At 44.2% G+C, this 21500-nt stretch overlaps 1 protein-coding gene across 1 annotated transcript in view; it reads right to left on the bottom strand.

The window, feature by feature from the left end:
• Positions 1-6219, bottom strand: part of fhod1 (formin homology 2 domain containing 1) — a 33904-nt gene extending 27685 nt beyond the window's left edge. Inside the window, exons 1-2 of the mRNA XM_083994718.1 lie at positions 5999-6219; positions 852-958 (exon numbers count right to left, since the gene is read on the bottom strand). Coding sequence (XP_083850844.1) covers positions 852-958; positions 5999-6163 — 272 coding nt within the window. The 5' untranslated portion in view covers positions 6164-6219. The remainder of the gene's footprint in view (positions 1-851; positions 959-5998) is intronic.
• Between the last annotated feature and the right edge of the window lie 15281 nt (positions 6220-21500).

Raw genomic sequence — 21500 nt, 5'->3', positions numbered from 1 at the left:
TGACTGTGACCAAACACTGAAGCCGAAGTAATGGACTAATGACAGAAGAATGCGTCAAATTCAAGTTGTTTTTTGATCTGTTTTCAGTTCATCCAAATTAATCTGATCAACAAAAGAACAATAGTTTCCTTTATCCATCAGCAATGTTTTCCTGTTTGGTCTCATGACGCAGAATGACGCCTGACAGGACGACATTTCATCATCAGTTACAGCATCATGAAAATAAATCTAATCCATCTGCTCTACAGACTCTAATTAATAAAGAATTGCTCAACAAAGGAGTTTCAGATGATCAATAAACCAACAAACATGTGGCCGACAGTAGAAACATAAACACACCACAGCTGCAGCAGCTGGAGACAACCACAGCTGTTAAGTCCAGCTGTGATCTGTCAGCGGGAGCTGGTGTTTGAAGCTCCGCACTGACAGAGAAGCTGCACAGAACCTTCACCTGTTCACACTGAGCACTGTCAATAAAGTTTGATACAAACTTCAGGACAACCACGGTGAAGCTGTTCCTGTCAGTTTTTCGGCAAGCAGTCTCTGCATTTGCCTTGAAAACAACTCGTATTTGATGAGTTTGATGAGGGAAACCAAGAAATCCCATGAGCCTCCGTAGCGTAGCTCTGAGCAGCTCGCGGCTCTGCTCCGCCGTTCTAAAAACAGCTTGCACCGACAATTAAAGGTAACAAACATACTCCTAACACTATAGAGATTATGGCAATGGGCCAATTTGCCAAAATGTTGAACTATCCCTTTAAACACAAACTTAAAATGTGTAACAAGTGGATGGACACACAGGTGACCACGGATGTGAACAGGTGCAAACGGGTCTAACGGGGGAGTCTTACCCTACGTCTTCGTAGAAGCTCTCCAGGTCGTCCCTCTGCTCGGCCAGAGATGAGTCGAGGTCCAGGTAGTTTCCATTAGGAGACAACTGAAGCGTGCACTCCTCCAACTGAGACAAACAGATGAGACAGACAGAGTGAGACACAATGTGCATGAACGTGTTTGACCCCGCCGCCCAGCTCATCTCAACATTAATCAACTCCACATCAGTGTTGAAGTGACAGATCAATAAAGAGAAATAAGTCTCTTCACAATAACCCACATAATAAAGTTCAGTCTGTGTGTGTAGTTCACACCAGGATTAAACTGAGCGGCTGCTCTGATGACACATAAACACAACCCACAGAACCTGCTCCACACCTTACTCGGTCAACACACACACGCACACACACACACACACACACACACTCACAGCTCCTCGTCAACACCTGCACACAGAGGGAAGATCAGACAGGAGCAGGTCGACAGCCTCATTTAACTCATTTCTAAACAGCTGGACACACAGTTTAATGCATATCTGCTTCAAATGGGTTCACATCTGCACAGTAAAAGCAAAGAGAGGACAGACAACAAGTTCAATCAGCTCCTAAATCAGTTGACAATCGTCTGGGATCATGTGACCAGCTCCTGACTGCAGTGTATCATCATGCTGAGACTGAACGCAGACTTCGCTGTAAAGGTCTGAAATCTCTCTTTCTCTGGAGCTTTATTGTGGAGGGATATAAAAACTGCAGCAGCAGCCTCCTCATCACACTGATGAGTATTGATGCGTCACAGTGACCAGACACCAGTGCGATGCCAGTGTGTGTAATTTGCATGTTTAAATGTGTATAGATATGTTACAGCTTTTTCCTTTATTCCTTTATTCCATTATCCATTTATTCTTTTAATATCAATATTTATATTAATGTATGTTTGTTATATTTCTATTAAAGCAGAAGTAAGTGATATATTTGTGTTAATATAAGTCTTAAATAGTTATATCTTCCGACAGCAATCACTTACATAGAGTGTTTGGTCTGAAACACGGGTCTCCCAGTCCCTCTGCTCTGCTCTGAGTCGAGGAGAAAACATTTATCGTATCCTACAGTTTTTATCCAATGAGGAGAGAGAACGGCATGCAGGGCTGTGTGTGCAGCCAAGGGACGCCGTGAATGTGGTGACGTAGGGACGAGGACTGTTATGGTGCGTTCAAGGAAACTCGTTTTTTTCCGACCTGTGAAGTCATACCAGTTCGATCTGGTACATAGACTGTACAAAAAGACGTACTGGTACGATTTCACGGGTCGGAAGTTACGAGTGGCCGTTATAGTGACTTTCACCGGTAAAACAGGTCGGAAAAACACGAGTGGGTTGCCTGGAACGCTACAAAGTCGTAAGTTGTGACTTGAAGCTGTAATTTATGATTTCAAAAGCCTGCCTGGAACGCAGCATTAGCGAAAACGACCGGATCACTCACTTCTGCTTTAATGTCAATATGTAACATTGACATCAATATACTTTAATATATTACATTTTGTTATATGAATATTATCATTAACAGCTTTTATTTGGTCATGCAACTCCAAGGATTGCTATTGTGCAACACATTGAAAACTAAAATGGTGTGAAATTACATCAAGCCTGTGTCTGTTCTAATAATAAACTTTATTAATACGACATGTTTGAATCAGCTCCACTTTTCTGCTAGCTTCTCCCGTGTGTCAAAGTTGAACATGGTTGTTCTCAGTGCTTTAATGATCTGCTCCATGTTTTTCAGGGGATAAAACTCAAAGCAGAGTCTGACTGCTCTCTGAATGCGACCCAGCGGTGGAAGAGTTTTATCCAAAACCGTGTTATATTTCATGAGCACAGCTCGTGCGATAAACTATGAACACTAACTCTATTAATAGAGCTGAGACACAGAGTGAGTCATAAACAGGTACAGAAAAAAAACAATCAGGTCTGACGGTGACGGTGACCAGCAGCTACTGTACCTGCACAGTCACATTCCTCCAACAAGGCTCTATGTGTGTTGGTGTGTGTGTAAGTGTGTGTACCAACATGACATCACCTCAATGCGTTGCCTTCCAGGGTTCATTCCTGACCTTGATTTTCATGGCTGAGCAACATGAACCAACCTCCACTCACATTTCAGCCCGTTTAAAGAATCAAGTCAAAAAGCTTCATCACATCAAACCGAAAACAAACGGGAACCATTGACATTATTTTCCAGAGCCTCCTCTCTTCTCATTGGCCAACACCGACCTATTGTTACTAGAGCTGCAGAGAGAAGCCTGACAGAGGAGATGTGAAACTACACTGAGATGGTTTTTGGTTTTTATGGATCAACAAACACAAGACTGTATCTGTTGATTACTGTGAATGAATGTTGAGATGTGAGAACGTCTGAGTTTCCTGAAGCTACAACGTCACTGGGAATCAAACAGGAGAATAATTGTTTCTGCTCAATATAACAACCAGTCTGAACATGTGATGACGGCTTCAGCTCCACTACGTCTACAGCATGAGGCCGACACTTTCCCCTTGCCTCCCGTCTCTGTGCTAAGCTAGGCTAAAGATGGGATGAGACTGTTAATAGAGACTGTTAATAGGAAATGTTTTCAAAATAAAAGCATTGTGTTTGTAGTTTTTCTGGTTGTAAGTTAAAGATGTCAGAGTGAGGGACAGCAGCCAATCAGCTCCTCTCTCCCGACTCTCCTCTCCTGAAGATGATGCATTGCCATGTTACTATTGTACACTGAGACATAACCAGGAAGTGGAGGGTGGATAATAAGCATTTAATCTTTTATTATGATGTTCTACTGCTTTGACCTGTGGCATTTTATATATTTTTTACTGTACCATTTGCTGCCAAGCAGTATTTTGTATATATTTATATTTTTGTGGGTGTAGCTACGCAGTAAATATTTTTTACTCTTAGGCACTTTATTGTAGATATGTTTTCTTGATATTGGTCTTTTTACCTACTGATACTTGTTTTGATACATACTTTTTTCTTTTTTCTCTTCTATGAGATTATTTTCTATGATTATCAGGTTTCTGCTTGGTGCTCTAGTGATTGTCTAATGCCATGCAGCTGTTAGATTGGGAATGCAGGGTATTTTTGCATGTCTCACCCTGTTTTCTGTCATTTCACACACAGAGGAAGACACTTGTTGAAACTGGCCTGTGTGTTTGATCGCCTGTACCAGTGAGGTATTAAAAGTTTGTAACAAAGGACACCGAGTGTTGCTGGCCTTTTCTTGTTAATGCTGTTGTTCTGTGGCCGAGCACCTCCAGACTTTTTCTTGTATTTTCAGAGTGCGTGTTTTCTTTCTTCACTAAAGATGGGATGAGACCAGCATACTTCCATCAAATAAAATCAGCCTGCACATCGTCATCGTCATCATAATCGTCCTGTTTGAAGCCAATAGAACTGATGATGCAATAGTTTGAGTGTGTTCACTCCTTATCAACAAGCTGCTGCTGTTATTTCTGCATCCGTCCATCATCCACCAGTTTATCTCCTGTGTACAGGCCACACCCTCTTCCTCCTCTCCCTCCCTGCTCAGCCAACACACACACCCAAAGCCAGGAGGAGCCGAGCGAAGGAGGTGCTGTGTCGTCTCCACACTGATCAGTCCTCTGCCTCCGACAGGCTGTGCCCTGCAGGTTGAGCCCTGTGGCATGATGGGAACAATTAGTGGTCAGTGGAGGAATGTAATCTAGTGATCTCTCTGGTCTTTATCTGATTCTGCAGATTCCAGCGGGCCCCCTGAGCGCCTCGCAGAGTGTGAGTCATGTGACTCGCTGTGCTGAGCAACTTGAACTGCATTCACTTCCTGTTTGGAAAACTCGGCGCCTGCCGACTTGACAACAGAAACATCATCAGTGAGTCGACCACAGGAAACAGGACACAGCAACTCATTCTGACACACATCGTCTTCACGTCGTCATGACATCAGTCTGTATTTTGACACACAGCTGCTCCATTATGGCAAAAAAACTGATTGGGTTCTTGGTGGTCAAGTGGTAAGAGCACATCCCAAAGCGGTGACCACGACTCCTGACTGAGATCTACCTCATGTCATTCCCCAGTTTTTCTTCCTGCCTCTCCGTCTCTCTTTGCTGTCCCATCTAATAATGCTCCATCACTGCACCACAGTAAAAACCTGTTGGTTATCAACATGATGAGACTAAACCAGCAGCACCAGGTCTCAACATCATCCAACACTCTGTCAGACCATGTCTCCATCCTCAGACCACAGAGGAGCCCACCTGGGAGGAACCAGGACCCCTGAGGACAAAACATGTCCAAACAGGGACAAAACCTGGAGGAGACGGAGTCTGTCTCAGCTTGTAGACGTCTGAGGACGGGACTGATTGGCAGAGGGGTCACTGAATACCAGATTGTTAATATTAGTGCTGCACAATTAATCTCAATGTAGGTCAACATCCAAGTCCCATGATAATGCATCACAATGTTAGTGTGTTTTGTCAGCACCGTCAGACGTGAACCAGCTTGATGTGTTTCTGTAGTGTTGTTCAGATGGATCAGATCATCAGCTGTGGCTGACACAGTTAAACTGAATTAAATGTAAAGCTGAATATGTTTAAATCTCCTGCTGTAGGCTATTTAATGTTTATCTCTGCTTTTTAGATTTAAAGTCTTCTTTGTCTTGTTGAACTTTGAATTGTCTCCTTATAGAAGTCTCTTAAACTGACACAGACTGAAAAAAACCCTGGGACCTCCATTAAAATAAAAACAACACTTTAACGTTAACAGAGTCAACGGAGTCCAGTCCTCGAGTGATTCAGCCGGTTCATTGGCTGATTGACAACGTTAAATCTGTCTAAACGTGACTGTTAATTAATCCGCGACACTTTTGTTCTTCAGGTTGAGCGCGTAACCGCGTGAGAAATTAAATTCCCTGCTTTTCCAGGGAGTTGGGTGTTTTATCTTCAGCTGGAGGAACCTGACTTCGACAGGGGTTTGCTTGGTTCTAGTTATTCTGGTTGTTTCTGTGTTGTACATATGTTTTAGGCTACTGTGTTTTCATATAATTAGCTAGTGAACCCCTGCAGCTCAGGCTGATCTGAGGTGGACCAGTGGCCGACGTGACTGCTCAGCGTGCCGCAGGTGTCTCCTCCCTCCCCGCTCACCCACCTTCAGCGGCGCCTCCAGCAGCTTGTGTATCCCGGCGATCTGCTCGCTGACCGGCAGGTTCTCCTCCACATCCACCGTCGGAGGTCTCCGGGGCTCGGGGAAGTTTGTGCAGATGAACGGATCCGAGTCCTCCAGGTACTGGACCCTGCAGGTGACGGCGGCCATTGCAATGTAACCGCAAACCCACAACGGGCGCGAGAGAGGGCGTCGGTGTTGGTGCGAGCCTCGCGGAGTTGAGGCTGTGACTGAGGAGCTGCTGGTGCTCCTGCTGTTGCTGCTGCTGCTGCTGCGAGCTGCTCTGCCACTGAAGCCGGGGAAACACAGACACACACCTACTACAGGCCTACTACATCCGGTCCTACCTTTCAAAATAATAATACTAATAATAGGCTAATAATAGTAAGAATAATTATAATAATAATTTATATATTACCTACATTTTTTGAATCCTCCTGTCCTTTTCTCAGAATTGTAAACACAAAACTCTTTTCTAACACTACAATCACAAAACCTCAGATTCTTTTTGCAAATCCATACCATTGCCTCAAAATAGTTTTACCTGTGAAACCAAACAATGCACTAATCGTTCAAAGTCGAAACACTGCTGAACAGTCATAACACACTCCACCAAAAAATGGAAAACACAGTGTTCAGGGCATGTAGCTCATGGAGAAGTGTTTGCTGATCACATTACAGTAGGTTAGTATAGCCTACATGCATTTTCCATCTCCAAAACTAAAGAAAAAAAAAGTTCACAACTCTGTGGATTTTGTTTTGCATTTAGCCTACTCTGCATAGCCTACATCAAACATAAACTATAGTAATGTATACTGTGAAAAAAAAAAGTTCATCATCATCCTGAAATTGATCAATACATAAAGTCTACAGCCTATGAGGCAATGTAAAGTGTAGAAAAATCAAAAGGCTGTTTGATCACATTGAGCTTGTCTTTGAGCTGGGTCAGACCACAGCTCTTCATCAACATCACATGCTACATTTGTCCTATTTTGTGTAATGGCATCGTTTTGATGGACCATCTCAAATGTTCTCCTGCTGAGGCGTGAACACACGTGTCCTCCCACCCCAGTCTGGCATTGAATAATGATGCCACCACTTAAATATAAACCTTTATTCTGAAGGCAACATCACAGAACATCTGGGTTGATTAACGAAGACTTCACGGAATACAGTCCAGCAGTGTAATGTGAGTCCAGTATGGAAACACTGTGACGTACTGACAGGAGTCTGGAGAAGAAGAAGAAGAAGAAGAAGAAGAAGAAGAAGAAGAAGAAGAAGAAGAAGAAGAAGAAGAAGAAGAAGAAGAGCAGTCTATGGAGTAGAGAGTCTCTCTGAAGGCTGCAGGGGCCTTATAGAGGATCCTGTGCCGTCCTCTGGTGGTGAACCACTGTGGTGCAGCAGTCTGGTCAGGAATAGTCAGGAATGAGGTCCTTCCTCCATCAGATCTGTGATGGCTGTGCTCCAAGAAACTTGAGACCTGTGGCTTTTACATCATGCAGCACCTGAGGCCCCATAGGTACACACCTGGACTCCACCTCAGCTCGTGCACCTTGCTGACTGGGGTGTTGACGACTCCACTATCTCCCTGCAGAGCAGATACTCACCTGGAGGAGACACAGAGCTCCTTCAGGACCATAGTCTTCTCCAGTGTTACACGGTGTGACACAGGCCTAACTTCTTACCATTGAGTAATGAGTACACACAAAACATGGTCTGAGAGATGTGTATGCCACTTCTCAAGCGAGGGTTGGTTGTGTGTATGATCGCTGTAGTGAAATACGACCATGCTGTCAGAGCATTGAGTGAATAAATTGTTTCAAATCTTATCCCTTGGAGGATCACTGATTGTTGCAATTAATTTGACCAGTAATTAATCAATCAGTCTAATGCTGTATATTACACCTAACCCTGATGATTCAATTCAATTCAATTAAAAAAACTTTATTTTCCCGTTAGCTTCATCTGTGAAGAGCCACAGTGCATATTTAAACAAAAATAAATACAAATAGACTAGGCTCTGGTGCAAAATGTACAGACGACAACAATCTTCTGGTCCATGATGATGGAAGCAGATTTAGATTTCCAAGAGTGTGGTGTTGTGTGCCTGGGCTGAATTGGGTCCAGTACTAGACCGATCTGAGGCTGCCTCACCATCCAAACACAAATACAGGAAGGGGGTGGGCAGCAAGGAGGTTCGAGCCTATAGGGAAAACAATTTAATTGAGCAAAACACAATGTTCAGGACATGAAGCCGTAGGAAGTAGGCTAAATGCATTTTGCCGAAAAAAAAAATCCTCTGTGAATTTAGCACTGTTTTACTTTACTTTTACTTACTTTTTAATTTTTGCTTTTGGTAAAACTATGGCCCTTTTGTCAAAACTTGACAAACCCCCCCCCAAAACATATACACAAAATAAAAAAACTTCAGACATCTCTCGGACAACAAACACTTGATTCAAAACTATATAAAATCTTCTAAAAATTGTATTTTTCCATCACAACTTCCACAAATAGGGTTAGGGTGAGGGAAAGTCCACTATTAATTCCTTGTTTTTGTATGTTGAGAACCAAGTTGTTGCTGTTACACCAAGCTGTTGGATGTTCAACCTCATTCCTATGCAATCCCACTGTTGTCAGTAATGAGATCCAGTACAGTCGTATCATCAGCAAATTTCATGATATGATTTGTCGTGCTGTTCCATCCTGCTGGTTTCCTGATGTTCTGCAAGCAGAGCCGGACCTCATGGGTGCTCAGGACCGGAGCTGTGCTATTAGAAGGGGTGGGGGGTCTTTGTTGTCACTGTCCACCACAAGAGCTCAGATTTAATCAGAAATTACTGTCTGTGTTTCAGCAAATGAGAAATTCTGTTACTGATTTTGCTCCCTTCCTCTAGCCTAACTCTCAGATTGTTTTTGTCCATTGAACAACCCTCAACAATCTGTATTGGATTGTATTGTTTTTTTTTCACATCATTAGCAACGTGTGGCTTGTTCAATTTTTAGTTGTTGTGTTAAGGATGTGACAACTGTGCTTTAAAGGGAAACTTGGTTTTTTTTCAACCTGGGCCCTGTTTTCATAATTATGTTTTTCTGTATACGTGAGGTAGCTCCAGTATTGAGCAGGGCAGGCAGCCTGCAGCCCAGCCAACGCTCTTCAACCGGGCAAGTGGCTACCGTCAAAGTTCGCCATATAAATGTGCATTTTTTTTCACACTGAGGCTCAGATAGTTATTAGGGTCCGGGCAGCGCAGCTGACAGGACACTATTGTATTCCTAGGAATTCTTCTTCTTCTTCTTTCTTTCTTTCTTTCTTTCTTTCTTTCTTCTTCCAAGGAAGTCATACTTCCCATGGGCGAAAACTCACCAAACTTTGCACAAAGGTTCAGTCCCATGCCAGATTCACTCAACTCCAAGGACATGTGCCCCCCCCTCCTAGGGGGGGCACAATAAGCGTTTAAATTTAAAAACTTTAAAAATTCCTACCAAACCAACGGTAGATGCTACAGTGTTGAAACTTCACCACAATGTAGCCTCAATACTGCTGAAACTTTTGTCCACTTAAACTTATTACAAATTATGAAGTCCATCACTCTGTTTTTTTCAATAACTGTAAAACTTTTAAAATGTATCTCCTCCCACAATTTTTGCTCAATTGACACCAAACTTGCTACAGAGCATCTCCAGACCGTCCTCCACAAAACTTGTTTCTCGGATTTTTGATTAAGCAAAAATTGAGCCTACAGTGCATGAAAACGTTTGACTGTAAACAGTACTGTAAACATATACCATCAAATTCTTGATAAATACATTTTCAATCTTCCTGAAAAAAAATGACAATATTCTGGAGTCATGGTTGATGAAGTTTGGCAAATATCAGAATTTTAACTCAAAAACTGAATTTTTGAGAACATTTTGAATTCTGCTCTCATGGGAACAACTGCAGTCAATGTGAGAGTGGAATTTATAAACATCATATTTTCTCTTATGAAGCAAAACACTTATCATTAAAAACAAATCACCAACATTTCCATGCTGTCAAGATGCAATTTATGTATTATCAGATTTTTGTTTAGATGACTGAATTATTGACATTTTGACCATTTCATCACAACAGCTGCCCAGGCACTGACTCACCTGAGTGGATAAATGAAGCTACACAGCAGATCTCACTACCAGCTAATTAGCTCAGTGAGTTAGGAGCTGGTTCTTGGTGTCAGAGATTGTGAGTTCGAGACCCAGCAAGGGTGATGATGATGATGATGATGATGGATCAAAATGTCACATGTCCTTAAGCTGTTTTGCTGTCTAAATGCAATTTATGTATTAACAGATTTTTGTTTAGATAACAGAATTTCTGACTTTCTGAAATCTGCCTTGACAACAGCTGCCTGGGCACTGGCTCACCTGAGTGGATAAATGAAGCTACACAGCAGGTCTCACTACCAGCCAATTAGCTCAGCGAGTTAGGAGCTGGTTCTTGGTGTCAGAGGTTGTGAGTTCGAGACCCAGCAAGGGTGATGGTGATGATGACAGATCAAAATGTCAGTTGACCTCAATATGAAACACAAGACAATTGTCCTAATGGTGGCATCACAGTAAGCCTCTAAATTAAAAACAAAAACAAATAGCTTGGACTGGTCCATGCGCGAAGGCTCCTAACATCTTAGACTCATAGTAGATGTTTGACAAATATCATTATTTTACCTCAAAAACTGATTTTTCTTTTTACTGTGGTTTCAAATCTGCCTACACGACAGTGAATGGCTTACTCAATTTGTGAAGCCACTGTTGATCTGCCACTTGTCAATTAGCTCAGTGCGAAAGACAATGGTCTTTGGTTCCCAAGGTTGTGGGTTCAATCCTCAACTGATGCAAATTGAACATTATAAGGTCAACTGTCTTGTCTTCCTATTCTCCTGTTTGTTGCTCAGAATTGCCTAAATTTGCCCAAAAGTAGCCCGGACCCGACCCATCGCTGCGCAGCAGCTATAATTACAATTTCTTCTTTCTAGTATGTTGTCGGACACTCACTGTAACTATCTGAGCCTGTCAGTGTGAAAAAAATGCACGTTTATAGGGCAAACTTTGATGGGAGCCACTTGCCCGGTTGAAGAGCGTTAGCTGGGCTGCGGGCTGCCTGCCCTGCTCAATACTGGAGCAACCTCAATAATTGTATTATCTATCACTCACGTATACAGAAAAACATATGAAAACAGGGCCCAGGTTGAAAAAAAACTAAGTTTCCCTTTAATTGTGTTTAACCATTGCTATCTGTGCTTTCCATTATGCAACACAATCACAGCGCAAAATCAGTTTTAGTGAGTGAAAATGTGTTTGCAAGTTGTGTCTTGGTAAAAAGTGCTTATGGTTTTGCCAAAAGAGTGACCGATTCAACAAATGGGAGCCAGCAACTGGACATCTGCTCAAGATGAAAGGGTTAGAGGGTCAGATAGAGTTTTATCAATTGATAAATCCTGTAACAGACTCAAAACTCAAAACTCTTCTTCGCTGACAGTAGTTATGCAATGTCTCCAGCAGGTGGAGCCATTCCTCCACGTCTGCATTGGAGTTGCACTGGTATTGCGTAAGACGAGTGATGAAACAAGGCGAAACACACACACACACACGCACGCATGCACACCACACACACACACACACACACACACACACTGGACTGATAATGTAGGTCAGCTGTCAATCAAACAACCTCCAGGATTTGAATGTCAGTCAGACAGTAACCATGACGACCACATCAGTGAACTCGTTTGACCTCAAAGACCCAATCCAGATTTTCAACAACAGAAAACACTTTTATACCCATGTTACCTGAGGTGAGGACCCACCTGAGGTTGAAACCCTATAAACTGTATCACAGGACTGGAGTTCCCGAGGTCCAGTTCCCGGTTTAGACCTACGCTTCCTGTCGGACCTGGTTCGACCTGCATGGAGCTGTCTTTTTGTGCAACCGGTTAGAAACGGTGAATAGACAGAAAACTGCTGAACCGCATGATGTAGGTCCCTCCCTGACCTCTGACCTCTGGACCTGGGTTTTGGCCCTGTGGTGTTAATGGGTCCAGCAGCGACTGGATGATTCATGACACTTCGGTCTGGCTGCAGAGAGCCATGGTTGCCACGGTTACTGGCTCTTACTCCATCCCAGGGTTTGATCAACGTGAACGTTTGCAGCTGTTTGTTTGGCCACCCTCACTCCCTGCTAACTCTAGAAGCTCCTCCCGGTGACACGACTGGGACCAAACTAGTAGGACCACAGACTCACATGAAGCTCTTTACCTTCTGCTTCGCTCCAACGCCTCCACCTGCTGAACTTTGACCTTCGCATGGACACGCTGCTTCAGATTCACAGTCCTCCTTTTGCATATTCTATGCTATAAAACAGTTTTCTTGTCTGTATAATACAACATCTATCTGCCTGTCTTGGGTGAGGAATCCCTCCTCTGTTGCTCAACCTGAGGTTTCTCCAGTTTTTTCCCTGTTAAAAGGGTCTTCTGGGGAGTTTTTCCTCAGTCGATGTGAGGGTCTAAGGGCAGAGGATGTTGTTATGATGCCATGTGAAGCCCTTTGAGACAAACTGTTTGTAAAAATGGGCTATACAAATAAAATTGCCTTGCCTTGCTTTGCCTCCAGTCCAGGAGAGTGACGTGCACAGCTGAAACACGTCAGGACGGAGAAAACCACAAGGTGATAATGATAAAATAAAATAAAATAAAATGGAGACAGGTTACTATGGTTACTATGTAAACATCTATTAAAATATAACACTTAGGAAATGTTCAGTTTCTGTTCCCGTGACATAACCGACTCCTGCTGCTCCACAGGAGGCCAGATGACTGGAGGTCTCTCTGCTCTGTGATTGGCTGAGTGCAGCTGTCAGTCACGGCTCAGTGTTGTGGTTCTTGGTGCTGAGGCAGCAATTTACACATCAGCTCCAGCTGTTTCGCAACCTCTGTATCGCTGGTTTCTAGAGACAAAAATACACAGTGATCAGATAAACTGACAGCAGTCCTCTCAGTCTGGGGGTGGGTGGGGCGTTATGCAAGCTGAAAGCTGTGTGGGGAGGACAGGACAGGAGTGATGGACGGTCTGCAAAGTCTGGACGGACCCTCAGCTGCACGACCTCCCCCCAAGTGGGAGGGGGCGGGGGGGGGGGGGGGGTACGATTAGGGGAGTGTGTGTGTGTGTGTGTGTGTGTGTGTGTGTGGGGGGGGGGGGGATACGATTAGGGGAGTGTGTGTGTGTGTGTGTGTGTGTGTGTGTGTGTGGGGGGGGTGTATGGCTCATCACTCCAGCAGCTGAGCTCTGGTAAATGTTAACGCATAACTGTGATAGACGGAGCTGTCATGTGATCTGTGATAAACTGTCTGTCATTTACCTGTGAGAGTCACCTGGTTACTAAACATATAGCCTGCAAACCTGCTAACTCCTGAGGGGGTTTGTGAGTAATTCACTTTCATTAAATGTTTGAACAGCGCAGTAATTTTTTCTAGTGCTGTTCAATTTGACACCTGGAGCTGATTAAGGTAAGGGAATCTGTGCACAAACTAAAAATTACACAAACAAACAAGATGGCAGCCATCTTGAATTTTTTCTTTCTGTTGATCCCCTATGTTGCTATTGAACCGTAGAGAGTCATTTTCCAGTTAAATGCTGTGTTCACACCTGTGTGAGAGAAAGAGAGAGAGCGGGAGGGGGGGAGTCATGATGAGTGTGAACGTGCCTCTGGTCCGAGGCCAGAAATCCTCTGAACTCCACCATCAGCAGCACTGCTGATAAAACACAAACAGGTAGAGACCAGGCCAGGCTCACACAGGTGGGTTGGCCTCAGGTGAGCCTGCAGGTCGTCCTGCTCTGTTGTTCAGAAACATCTGATAAATCATTTGCACATTAAATCAGACATTGATGTAATTACAATAAAAAGACTCTCGGTAATTGGGTTCCTGCCTGAACAACACCTGGTGTCATCGGGCCAACACCAACCCAGGGTCTGACACCTGGACCTGGTCCCGAACCAGGATCCCTGCTCCGCCTGAGCCTGAGAAAACTAACAACACAGTCACAGAACCAGTGACAGTGGCTCAGTGAAACCAGGTGAAACCAGGCAGGTAACGGTCACACTGACCATGAGAGGAGGGAACCAGTGACAGACAGTTGACTGATCAAGTGACTCGTCAGGTGACATTCGCCCTGAGAGTCCAGGAAACCTGTGGTCGCCATGGGTACAGAGACATCAGTTCACCGGAGGACAACTGTGAGGTGTCCACTCTGACAGCCAATCAGAGAGCAGCATCCAGTGTTGTATTGTGGGTTTTGGTGTAACAGAAAACTGAGATGTGAAGTCACAGATTAAAAACAAGAGTGTGTGTGGTGGTGGTGGTGGGGTGGGTGGGGGGGCAACACTGATTTGATTTATTAGAGCTCTACAAGCAGCAGGAGCACAACGTTTGTCTGAACCTGTCTGCAGCAGAGGGGGCGGGGCTTGAATGAGACATTCACACCTTTCACCTCTAAAGTTCGTACTTGTGTGACTCACTGAAAGTTTACAGGAGTTGAATCTTCAGGTTCAGACTGAGCATGAGGATATTTACATTAGATGGAAAAGACAGGAGGCTGTGTCCACCTGTGTGTCCACCTGAATGTCCACGTTTGCCAAAGTATTGTACAATATCTGTTGCTTTTTGATCATATTGGAAAAACCGGTTTGTTGTTTACCTCGTATTTATTTTGTACGTTGTCGTGTTTGACTTGTTTGTGATTTTTCAGCTGTGTCTTGGTCAAATTTTCTTTTTGATTTTCTGCAATGTGTACAATAATAATGCAGTGTGTACACAGTAATACTGCAGTTTTCACAGTAGTACTGCAGTAGGCTACACTCATAATACTGCTCTATAGACTGTAACACTGCACCGTACTCTGCAGAACACTCAGTAATACTACAGTATATACAGTAATACTGCAGTACTCAGTACTGGTGGTCCCAGCAGCAGTGGCAGCAGTGTGGCTGCATGTTCCATGCGTATTGAACAACACTGTAGGGATTTGAACCTGTGACCTCAGCAGCGCGTGTTAATCTGAGTCTCTGTGGGTCAGCGCTCAGAGGGGGTCGCTCTCCGCACGGCCACCTTCCCCCCATTTCCTCAGCCAATCACAGAGCAGACCAACTGGGTGAAGGGTGGCAGTTAACTGCTGTTGCTCAACTCACCGACTCGTCCAGGACCCAACGCCCCGAGCCAGCTCCACCGGGTGTCCCCCGAGTGTGTGTATGTGTGCGTGTGATTGGTGAGTGTGTGTGTGTTTGTGTGTGTGTGTGTGTGTGTATGTCTGGCGCTGCTGCCTCCTCACTCCCTGGAGGAAGAGGAGTTTCAAAACCTGCTGATGCAACAACCGGCGGAGAAACTGCAGCTCCATCGCTGTTGATGGACAGGGGAGATACAGTGATTAATGAAGTGCCACTGATTGTGTGTGTAAATGTGCATTTGTGTGTTATTTATCCATCATGTTGTGGGGACAGTGTTGCGTATGCAGATTAAAACAAAAAGAAACCCCATGGCCCCCACAAGGCTGATGTCCTTAAGACTTCTCTTTATGTGTGTGTGTGTGTGTGTGTGTGTGTGTGTAATCTGAAATGTGTGATCACTGGCTGTTATGGAGACGGCTGATCGCAGATCATTGATGTGATGTTCCAGCTGCAGCTATCTGAACACAGACTCTGAACAGTGACCTTAAGTTGGACAGGAAACAACAGACCTTTGCGCAGCCTAAAGACAGAGACATCTTAGCACGACCTAGCACCTCCATCTCATTTATCCACCTCTGACAGTTCATCTCACCCAATTTAATTTATTCTAATTTTAGATAAAATTTGACTTTTACTGTGGCAACTGTGATAAGCACTGCAGCACTTCATAACTTTCATCATACTCTTATCATATATCATGCCAAAGATCACGGACTTCTACACACAAGAAAAGAACACAGATAACTCATAAAACTTCTTATTAGTTTCTCCTTCAGCCTACTGCTTTCTTCAGCGTTGTCACTGCAGAAAGTTGTGGGCCCCTGCTGCCCAGATTGAAAGGAGAAACTCATAAGAAGTTATATGAGTGCTGGCTATCTGTGTTCTTTTCTTAGTTTGTTGCGTGCACCTATACCTGAACTTGAGAGGTAGGGTTTGGTATAGAGAGGAGTGTGCTCACTTTTTCTTTCAACTTCTTCTACACACTATCCATAGCGTCTCAATCAACAATCTTGCACTGTATTATATTGCACCGTATGTATTGATTTTGCTGTGTATTATTGTCTACTTGTTGTTATTATTTCTGTCGTGTTGTATTGATGTCTCTCATTTAATGTCATTGTCTGATGGTTTCTGCTTCCCACATGGATATGTTGTATTTCTATGGATGTCCTGAATTTTTGTGTCCCCTGTGTTCTTGTTTTATGGATTGTGACCTTTGTGTCCTTATTTTAGTTATAAATTAGGCTCTGGTTAACACTGGCACATTTACAGAAATGTCAATTATTGTGCACTGTCCTCTAAAAAAAAAAAAAGTAAGAACATTTTTTTAAAAGTTGCCGTGGTGACAGATCATGATGAGCTGCTTCAGTGTTACTGTGATGATTGATGTAATGATGATTCATCACATGGCTGTGATTTAGCGACTTCACTGTCGATCCTTAACGACTCTAATTCGCTTCATGTAATAACTCATGTTTCCAACGTCTGCAGCTCATCAGCTGCTTAAATCAGCCTGACACAAACCAAAGCGTCAACATGAGGTCGTCAGGTCACATCCCACAGCACTGACTGCAGGACAGTGGACATTCACCATCACTTCACCATCACTTCACCATCACTTCACCATCAGCCCACTATCATTTCAACACTTAACTCCGTGATCCAGACTCCTCAACAGAAGTCAGCTGTGTTATAGCACTGTGCAGCTTCAAGTCAACATAGATGCACAATGAGCACTTTAACAAAAAAAAAACACAGAATATGTCACGCTGACCTCTAATCAGTTCATTCAGTCCAGGTGATGCCAGGACATCACTGTGACGTCCTGCCTGGACGACCTGAAGACAAACAGGCCACCACTCTGATCATTGCCATGTGGAGGAATATAAAGTTAATTGAGTGGAACAAGCGACAACTTCTCAGTCATAGTCATCTATCTTCATGTTTTTTAACCTCATTGTCATGGGCCTTTCAGAATAAAGTGACAACCAAAAAATATTAGAACTTCATTAAAGTTTGATTTTCACATCCTTTCAAGAATAGGAGCAGATACATGTCGTGTCTGCGTGATTCTACACCTGTGGCTCATGTCCCAGGTCCATGTGAACAGAGATGGAGCCATGAACTATGTGGAGCTGCTGAGAGACACAGGCTTTATTTCAAAGGCGTCACCTTGTCTTGGTGTCACCTGAGGCGGTGAAGAGTTCCAGCAGACTCACTGTAAAGTAATTGACTTGGTTAATGGTGACAAAGGTCAGACGGCGTGGTGATGGCGGTACTGCGTTCCTCTGCAGATAAGACGGATCTGACACAGTGCAGACCTGAGATCAGTCTTATCTCCAACATCAGCTCATATTTAATTTGGGAGCTGAGCTGATTGAGCAACTCGGTCTGGGACTTGAAGCTGCTGCCAGGACGTTTCATAACCAAACCTGACCACAGCTGATCAGGTCAAACTCTGTGACCCACAAATGTCTCTGGCCAACATGTGAACTCAACATCTCCTGAAGCCAAACGTCCACATGGCCGATCACTTTCTACCCGTGACGCCACCTGGTTGCAGACATGTTCATGTAGGAGGTCTGATCTGGACCGGATTCAAACCCAGTCTGGTGTGGTCAGTACCGGGTCTAACGTCCAGGTGTTGATATGTTTCTCAGCTCTGCTCACAGTGTCTGAGTCCAGGTGTGAACACACCACATTCAAGTTGCATTTTTTATACTTTAAAAGAGGTGTGATCTCAGAGACCAAATCTGAATTGGTCTGGACTCTGTGAAAGACCGACCACTCTCCTGACGTCATGCACGCACACACAGAGGTCAGTGTGTATGTGTGTGTGTGTGTGTGTGTGTGTGTGTGTGTGTGTGTGTTGTTTTTGTGGAGCAGTGGGAGGAGTCTAGATGTGGACACAGATTAATTGACCTTTGACCCTTGACCTGAAGCTATAGACGCGATACTGAATCAGAGGGAGTGACCTCACACCTGTGGACAGAAAAAGAGTGAGGTCACAGCTGGGAGCCAATCAGAGCGGCTTCAGCCCGACTCCTCCTCTCTCTGCGATATTGTGCCTTGTCCATTAATCCGTCTCTGCTGACTCGCTGGGGTCATCGCCATCACCGGCAGACGGCCAATCTGATTGGCTCAGACAGGGTGACCCCCCCTCACCCCTCCTCCTCCTCCACAGAGACTCTGGGGCGACATTTAGCCTCCATTTTAACTGAAACCCTGCCGGCGTGAAGCAGGACGGAGACACGTGAACGCCACACTCCCAGTGTTGCTCAAAGGTCCCAGGGCAGCAATTCACCCCCTCAACCCCCACCCCCACAGACAGAGGAGCAGACCCACTGATGTCTGCTGTACAGAGGTTAGACAGCTGCAAGACACACACACACACACACACACACACACACACACACACACACACACACACACACACACACACACACACACACACACACACAAACCAGAACCAGATGACTTCAAGACTTTATATAATCACGTCCTCATTGATTTTTCTTTGTTGGTTAAAGTGTAAGCTGTGAAACACCATGTCTGAACAAATATCACACACCTGGAACTGACACCTGTCTGATCCCCTCCTCTGCTGTCACACTCAGGCCGCACACTGACACCAGCTCTGCATATGCTATATATGCATATAGCATAGCATATAGCATATATTATGTACAGTAGGTTGTCAGCAGTTAGCTGATGCATAGCTGGTAGAAAACCACTGTGTTATATTATGTAGGTATTGTCTCTTGGTTATTGAGAGTGGGATCATGAAGACTTACTACATAATTTCATATGTTGTAAGTCAATTTAGACAAGTCCAATGGACTCATAGGCTCAGAAAACATGGGGTTAGACACCAATATTACTTGGCTAGGTCAAATAATGAAAGAGTTAGGATATTGGGCTTCCTGCCCATCTTGGACGCCATCTTAAAAATGACACCTTTCTAGTGGTCAAACTTTGGTAAACTTTTAGTATGTTATTAAGGACACAGGTACTACAAAAAACAGCTGAGAAACCTTTTGTTCGATTTTTTTTAGGGTTAGGTGTTTTTTTTTTTTTTATATGCACCCGCCTATAGTAAGACGTCACTCCATCAGAGTCCTCCTGTTAGCAATACGTGGAGGTATTTGCTCTTCTTTCCCATCCTGCCAGGGTCTCTCTCTCTCACACACACACACACACACACACACACACACACACACACACACACACACACACACACACACACACACACACACACACACACACACACACACACACACACACACACACACACACATACACACAGCAGGGTATCCCGAAATCTACTGGAATGGCATCAGAACAGCTTTCTCCACACAAACACAGCTGCTCTGACAGTTTGAGCTCAGCAGTGAATCATTTCACAGCAGCAGGTAATGCTGCTAGCAGTTAGCCGCAGTGCTAACATTAGCCACAAAGCTAAACCCCTCCCCCCCCCCCCACCAGGCACGCCGCAGCCTGAGTTATGACTCAGTGTAATCCAACGCAGCAGCAGAGACGCTCTCCAAACTGAACCCATTACCTTCAACCCCATAATTCACACACTCTCTCTCTCTCTCTCTCTCTCTCTCTCTCTCTCTCTCTCTCTCTCTCTCTCTCTCTCTCTCACACACACACACACACACACACACACACACACACACACACACACACACACACACGTGCGCAGTGCAGGGTGGGGACACACTGACAGTCACAGACCCTGCGCATCATGTTGACTGACAGCTGCAGAAGAGTTACAGGCTAACTGGTCCCTGATTGGTTCCTGACTGGATCTCAGACCACAGTTAGAGAACCAGATCCACACTGGTTGAACTCCTTGAGACTGATTGGTCAATAAAGTCGTCCTGGTTTATGATAACACAAACTCATCCTGTCTGGAGCGGTGGAGGTCAAAGGTCAGCAGCTCCCTTCTGTCTGGCACATGACTGAGGTCAGACGGGTTGGTTCACCTTGAGCCCACATAAGAGCAGATCACTGAGTGTGTGTATGCGAGAACACACAAGTTTTCTTAACTTCAGAATATAAATAATATCAAAGAGATTGAATACATTGCTGATAAATCAATTATCAGCAATGTATTCAATCTCTTTGATATTATTTGACCAATGATTGATCATTGGTCAGCTGGAGGTGAAGTTGAAGTATTTTCTGAAAGTTCCAGTCGATTCTTTATGGAGCTGATTGTGTGTTATCACACTCAGACCTCATTCAGATAATTACTGTAATAAAAGGCCTCGTGGAGGGGTGATGTCATACCTCTGATTGACTGATTGGCTCTGATTATCTGGTGACCCATCGTACCTGCTGCCAGGTGATAGAGCGAGACAGACAGACAGACGGAGAGAGAGAGAGAGAGAGAGAGAGAGAGAGAGAGAGAGAGAGAGAGAGAGAGAGAGAGAGAGAGAACCAGTCCAGTGTCTCTTTATCGCTGTGTAAAGCTCTGTCCTATCAGAGCTGGAAATGAGAAAGATACAGCACAGAGGAAACACAAAGACGCAGTTTGTGTGTGTGTGTGTGTGTGTGTGTGTACTCAGGTCACTGCTATCTGATAGATTAATATTTAGACTGCAGGGACCAGGTCGTTGTGAATAGACCTGCAGCAGCTCCTCCCTCCTCTGTTTACTCTCATGTACCTGTAAAGGACCTCTGGTCCTGATACATCAGACCTCAGAGTGTGACCGAGAGTCTGAACCTCTGAAACACAACCAGCTGCAGTGCAAGAAGATCAGTGAACCTGAGGAGAGAATGACTGAACATTGGTGAAATGACCTTTTCATGTGTGAGATGATTTAACTGGGCAACAAATCTTTAAATACGGTCAATGTACAAAAGGTTGTGGTCAAGGTCAAAGGTCCTCTTGTCCATTCGTAACTACTGATTGATAAGATTTCTGATTAACTGCGGGAAGAAGCATCATGTATATATACTGAAAATAAAATTTAAAAATATATAAGACCAGTTGTATACAAGTGTAGCAGTGTGATGGGTTTGCTGCCTGTGCTCACCATCGACATGTTTCCTCCTTAGGCCTTGTTAACAATATCAGCAGTTAATGGCTCTGTAAATGACACAGACTTACGTGACCACAGGCTGCAGGGGAATCAAACCTCAGTCAGAGATCAGAGGATTCATGTCCAGACAGAAGCTAATCTGTGTTTTAATTTATTTCCAACAGGTGTGATCATCTGT

The sequence above is a fragment of the Trachurus trachurus genome (assembly GCF_905171665.1).
Source record: "Trachurus trachurus genome assembly, chromosome: 3".
In the NCBI taxonomy this organism is placed as follows: Eukaryota; Metazoa; Chordata; class Actinopteri; order Carangiformes; family Carangidae; genus Trachurus; species Trachurus trachurus.
Note: the sequence above shows the minus strand (reverse complement) of the source record. Positions and strands in the feature narration are given on the sequence as shown.